Source organism: Chelmon rostratus, chromosome 9 (genome assembly GCF_017976325.1).
Source record: "Chelmon rostratus isolate fCheRos1 chromosome 9, fCheRos1.pri, whole genome shotgun sequence".
NCBI classification, from domain to species: domain Eukaryota; kingdom Metazoa; phylum Chordata; class Actinopteri; order Chaetodontiformes; family Chaetodontidae; genus Chelmon; species Chelmon rostratus.
In genome coordinates this window covers 28,377,618-28,382,998 of record NC_055666.1, presented here as the reverse complement: position 1 = coordinate 28,382,998, position 5,381 = coordinate 28,377,618, and the positions used below count along the sequence as shown (strand labels likewise).

The 5,381-nt window shown below is 46.3% G+C and overlaps 1 protein-coding gene across 1 annotated transcript; it reads left to right on the top strand.

Moving 5' to 3' along the window:
* The first annotated feature begins 431 nt into the window (after positions 1–431).
* Positions 432–2,775, top strand: ltc4s (leukotriene C4 synthase). Its single transcript, XM_041944222.1, has 5 exons — positions 432–538; positions 948–1,047; positions 1,817–1,887; positions 1,965–2,046; positions 2,372–2,775. The coding sequence occupies exons 1-5, from the start codon at positions 481–483 to the stop codon at positions 2,511–2,513; spliced, it is 453 nt and encodes a 150-aa protein (XP_041800156.1). The 5' UTR covers positions 432–480; the 3' UTR covers positions 2,514–2,775.
* Positions 2,776–5,381: the final 2,606 nt, after the last annotated feature.

The window sequence follows — 5,381 nt, the reverse complement described above, 5'->3', positions numbered from 1 at the left end:
AAACAAGCTGCTTCTGTGTGTTTCTCTCTGTGTGTGCGTGTGTGTCCTCTCATTAACTGATGTGTGTCTGTAACTTCAGCATCATTTCCAAACATATGAACTGTTTCTGTGTCTTTTGGAAACAACAACGTCCTGAAACACCGTCATGATTTCAGCTTCAGTTCAACATTCATCCATCCAAATGTTTTAGGAACAGTCTTCAGCCACACCTGCGTCTGCTGTCGGAAGAGACTGAACACGTCAGCAGAAAAAATCCAAAATACTGAAACAACTGAACAACCTGTCAGACGTCGCGGAGCGTTCAGGGTCGCTTGTTAACCAGGTGAACTGACAGCAGGTTACCTTCTGGTCACGCCCCGCCTCCTGCAGGTGTGCTCTCTCTCTCTGTGTGTGTTACCTGGCTGTGTTGCCTGACAGCGTTCAGTGCTCAGGTGTGTTTCGGTCTCACCTGTCGTTCTGACTCGTCGTCTCGCCGCAGAGATGTTGGAGGAGACGGTCGGCCTCGCCGCTGTGACCGTGCTGGGCGTCCTGGAGCAAGGTGAGAGGGGCATGCTGGGAAATATGAGAGGACACTGAAGAGGTTAGAGGTGATGGGAAATGACTCTGAACTCTGTGGGATTCATGTTCATGATGAAAACAACAAAATGATTCTGAATGTAGAGTCAGTTCATCTTAGTTGTTTTTAAAATGCTCGTAAATAATATGAATAATTATGTTCTCATTTTACACCTGTTCTCTGCTCTCATGAGTCATTATTCCAGTTCTTTTATGAGTCAACGTTGCATTTAGAGCACACAGGTGAACTGTGATCTGAGTCACAGCTCAATGGATGAATGAATGTTTGTTCATCACGGAGCTCTAACGACAAACATCAGCTTGATTTTCAGCAGTTAGATTCATAACTGATGCTGGACAAGGACCAATTGTCTGTCTGTCTGTCTGTCCAGCCTACTTCTCCCTGCAGGTGATCTACGCCAGGAGGAAGTATTCAGTGTCTCCACCTGCGACAGGTGGTCCAGCAGAGTTCGAGCGGGTCTTCAGAGCTCAGTCAGTCTTTATTTTTATTCTAACAGTCTGAACGAGCTCTGCAGCTTAGTGATGTTTTCCTTTTCATCGGTCACATGTTCAGAGTCTATAAGAACTCACAGAGACGTTTGGCGACCTCTGGCGGCAGAACACGAGAACACATTTAAACTTGATTCTTCTTTTATCTGACAATAATAATAATAAAAAAAACCCAAATATTAAAACGACATTAAAAAGAGAAAAGATGCGAATCAGTTTGGCAAATGTTTGATCAATTAGTTGAAGCGATAAAATCGATAATTAAACTTGTTTCTGATTAAGTTTATATCAATTCAGTGATCGATTGTTGACAACACCAAAGGTCTGTGTGGGAATGTCACGTGACGTTTCGTCAGCAGGTGGAGTTTGATCAGCCGTCATCAAATGATGAAGTTTCACATTCTGATTGTAATTTATCACTTTAAATATTTAAAAATCAGATAAAGTGTCAGATATGATGATACACAACAATCAGACACAGGGACAAAACACGTACTGTGATACTTCTGAGTACATTCTGCTGCTGTAGTTTTTGTACTTCGTTCTCCTGCAGGACTTTTACTTGTAACAGAGTATTTTTAGGTGTCGGTTCTGCTATTTTTCTTCAGTAGAAGACTGAAAAACTTCACTGGAAAGCAGAGAATTCGTTGTGTTTTGTTGATGCTGCCACCAGGGGTCACTGCAGTCCTTCTCCCGCGGCTTCACATAAGCTTTAACATCATCATCATCACTTTGTGTCCTCTGTGTCCAGAGCCAACTGCTCAGAGTACTTCCCCATCTTCATCACTGTGCTGTGGACGTCTGGAGTCTTCTTCAGTCAAGGTGATCAGACCAGACGCAGAACACCTGACTCAGCGCCCGTCCCAGTCCGTCTCACTCAGGACATGTTTGTGTTGCAGGTCTGTCTTCAGTCTGCGGTTTGCTCTATTTATACGGACGCTTCCGGTACTTCAGAGGGTATTCACAGTCGGCACAAGGACGGTAAGAAGCAGCAGCACCTGTCCACCACCTGTCCACCTTTCTTCACATGTTCAATATTCAAACTTTATTGATCCTGACGTTAAATTCACACATGAGGTCGAATGAGCTCCATCTTCAGCAGCTGCAACATTAAAGACACGAACACGTGAACGCATCGATCATCAGAATCATTAACATGATTTGTATGATTCTGCATAACGAGTACTGTTACTGTTGGTACTTTCAGTGCGTTTGATGCTAATACTACTTGTACTGAGTACTTCTGCAGTGTTTAGATTAGTAATTACAGTAACGAGCCTCTGAAGTTTGGTCTCTGTGTCTGCAGTCTGGCTCCTCTGTACTTCAGCGCTCAGGTTCTGTGGGTTCTGATCGGGTTCTCGTCTCTCGGCGTTTTCTTCACGTTCTGCCGTGTTTACCTGAACGTGGACCCGCTGCAGGAGCTCTGCTCTGCCCTCAGTCTGGTCTGAAGGAGGAGGAGGAGGAGGAGGAGGAGGAGGAAGAGGAAGAGAAAGGGATGAAACTGGCTGCTCAGGGGTCAAAGGTCAGAGGTTCAGATGTGAAATAAAGTTATTTGATTGGATCAAAAGTTGTCACAGTTGATCAGTTTGTACCGTCGAGTTTCACGAGTTTAATCCAGATCAATTATTTATCAGGTTTTATAATGAACCTCTTTGCTCTGACATTTAATTTGTTATTACACACACACACACACACACAGTGTCACCGTGTTTGTCATGAGGTCACATGACCCAGCCTCTCATTGGCTGATGTGTGGTTGGTTTTCTTTCATATTTTTTTTTTTTTTTTTTGGAACATGTTTTTGTTCTTTTATGCTCTTCATCACGTGTTGTGTGATGAAGCTGATGTTGCTCTGTCAATAAAGTCGTTCTTCGTCCGTCACGTGTTGCTGAAGTTTCGGCGTCTTCGGGCTGTTTCTCTGAAGCCGGACATCAGCTCACGGAGCGTTTAACGTCGGGCTGAATCAGCTCCACCTGCTGTGCTGACAGATGCTGCAGGTCGTCCATAAACAGGATCGAAACATATTGATCGGTTATCGGATCCGGCTGCTCTGGCGGACAGAGAGACAACATGGCTGCAGCTGGTTTCAGGTGGTTTCTGTTTCAGGTTTCAGTCACTGAAGCTTCCAGAAGCTTCACGTCTCGTTTTAACACTGAAGCGACTGAACGGGATCAAACATGGCGGCTGTCAAAGAAAGAGTCTGTTTCTGCTGATCTGAGCGGCGGCGAGGAGAATCAAACCACACGAGAGCTTCAGGTCAACGTTTAAACTCTGAACCAGCAGACTCCGAACCAGCAGCCTCTGATCCAGCTGACTCTGAACCGGCAGACTCCGAACCAGCAGCCTCTGATCCAACAGACTCTGAACCGGCAGACTCTGAACCAGCAGACCCTGATCCAGCAGACTCAGACCAAACAGACTCTGATCCAGCAGACTCAGACCAAACAGACTCTGAACCGGCAGACTCTGAACCAGCAGACTCTGAACCGGCAGACTCTGAACCAGCAGACTGTGATCCAGCAGACTCTGAACCAGCAGACTCTGATCCAACAGACTCAGACCAAACAGACTCTGATCCAGCAGACTCAGACCAAACAGACTCTGAACCGGCAGACTCTGAACCAGCAGACTCTGAACCGGCAGACTCTGAACCGGCAGACTCTGAACCAGCAGACTGTGATCCAGCAGACTCTGAACCAGCAGACTGTGATCCAGCAGACTCTGAACCAGCAGACTCTGATCCAACAGACTCAGACCAAACAGACTCTGATCCAGCAGACTCAGACCAAACAGACTCTGAACCGGCAGACTCTGAACCAGCAGACTCTGAACCGGCAGACTCTGAACCGGCAGACTCTGAACCAGCAGACCCTGATCCAGCAGACTCAGACCAAACAGACTCTGATCCAGCAGACTCTGAACCAGCAGACTCTGATCCAACAGACTCAGACCAAACAGACTCTGAACCAGCAGACTCTGAACCAGCAGACTCTGATCCAACAGACTCAGACCAAACAGACTCTGAACCAGCAGACTCTGAACCAGCAGACTCTGAACCGGCAGTCTCTGAACCACCAGTCTCTGAACCGGCAGACTCTGAACCAGCAGACCCTGATCCAGCAGACTCAGACCAAACAGACTCTGATCCAGCAGACTCAGACCCGGCAGACTCTGATCCAGCAGACTCTGAACCAGCAGACTCTGATCCAGCAGACTCTGAACCGGCAGACTCTGAACCAGCAGACTCTGATCCAGCAGACTCTGAACCGGCAGACTCTGAACCAGCAGACTCTGATCCAGCAGACTCTGAACCGGCAGACTCTGAACCAGCAGACTCTGATCCAGCAGACTCTGATCCAGCAGACTCTGAACCGGCAGACTCTGAACCAGCAGACTCTGATCCAGCAGACTCTGAACCGGCAGACTCTGAACCAGCAGACTCTGATCCAGCAGACTCTGAACCAGCAGACTCTGATCCAGCAGGATGAATGAGGGCAAAAAGAGTTTTCAGCTCGTGTTTTTATTTGATTTTCCGTCAACGTTTAATCACGAGGTGAACTGTAAGTACACGTGTTTACTTTAGTGCAGAACTTTACTTTACTTCACTTGAGTATTTGTATTTTCTGCTCTTTTCTCCGCCGCAGTTTAACGTCACTGATCCTTCAGAGCTTTTAGTTTCTGATTGTAAAGTGTCAGAAAGTTTTGTCTTAATCATCGTCGACCCCTCCGATGTATCCGGTGACCCTTTGCGGGGGCCCCACCCGGTGTTTGGGAACCACAGTTTTCTGCATGATGGTCCTGGATTAGTTGTGGTCGCGGTAAAGAGCAGCTTACCTGCAGCTGCGGGTCACATCGTACAGTACTCAGTTACTTTTCAGTTACTTTTCAGCAGCACAAAGAAAACTGAAGTTAAATTTAATAAAATTAAAATATTTCCGTTTTTATTCCTGTTAATTTTTTACAGCGTAGCCGCTCACTGAAGACGATCACAGGTGGATTGTGGGTAAACAGTTTGGATTCTCTCACGCTGAACTGAAGAGTATTTATACCGCTCAGCCCGAGTTTATATAAAGAACTACAGTACATGAACACACACACACACACACACACACACAAAGAGGTATGTACTGAATGCTCACATGCAAACACACACACACCCTTTATATTATTACCACACAAAGAAACGGTTACTCCCATAACACACACTGACGTGTTGACACACACACACACACGGTGAGTTCGTGTGTGGAATGTGTATTTGTGTGTATTTTTAGCAGCAGCAGTTGTTGTTTTCAGTGTCTGAATAATTTTCCATC

Excerpts from the sequence above, each read along its gene's own strand:
- ltc4s (XM_041944222.1), top strand. The coding sequence starts at position 481 with ATGTTGGAGGAGACGGTCGGCCTCGCCGCTGTGACCGTGCTGGGCGTC. Across the intron at positions 1,048-1,816 it reads GAGCGGGTCTTCAGAGCTCA|AGCCAACTGCTCAGAGTACT; the intron begins GTCAGTCTTTAT and ends CTCTGTGTCCAG. Across the intron at positions 2,047-2,371 it reads TCACAGTCGGCACAAGGACG|TCTGGCTCCTCTGTACTTCA; the intron begins GTAAGAAGCAGC and ends CTGTGTCTGCAG.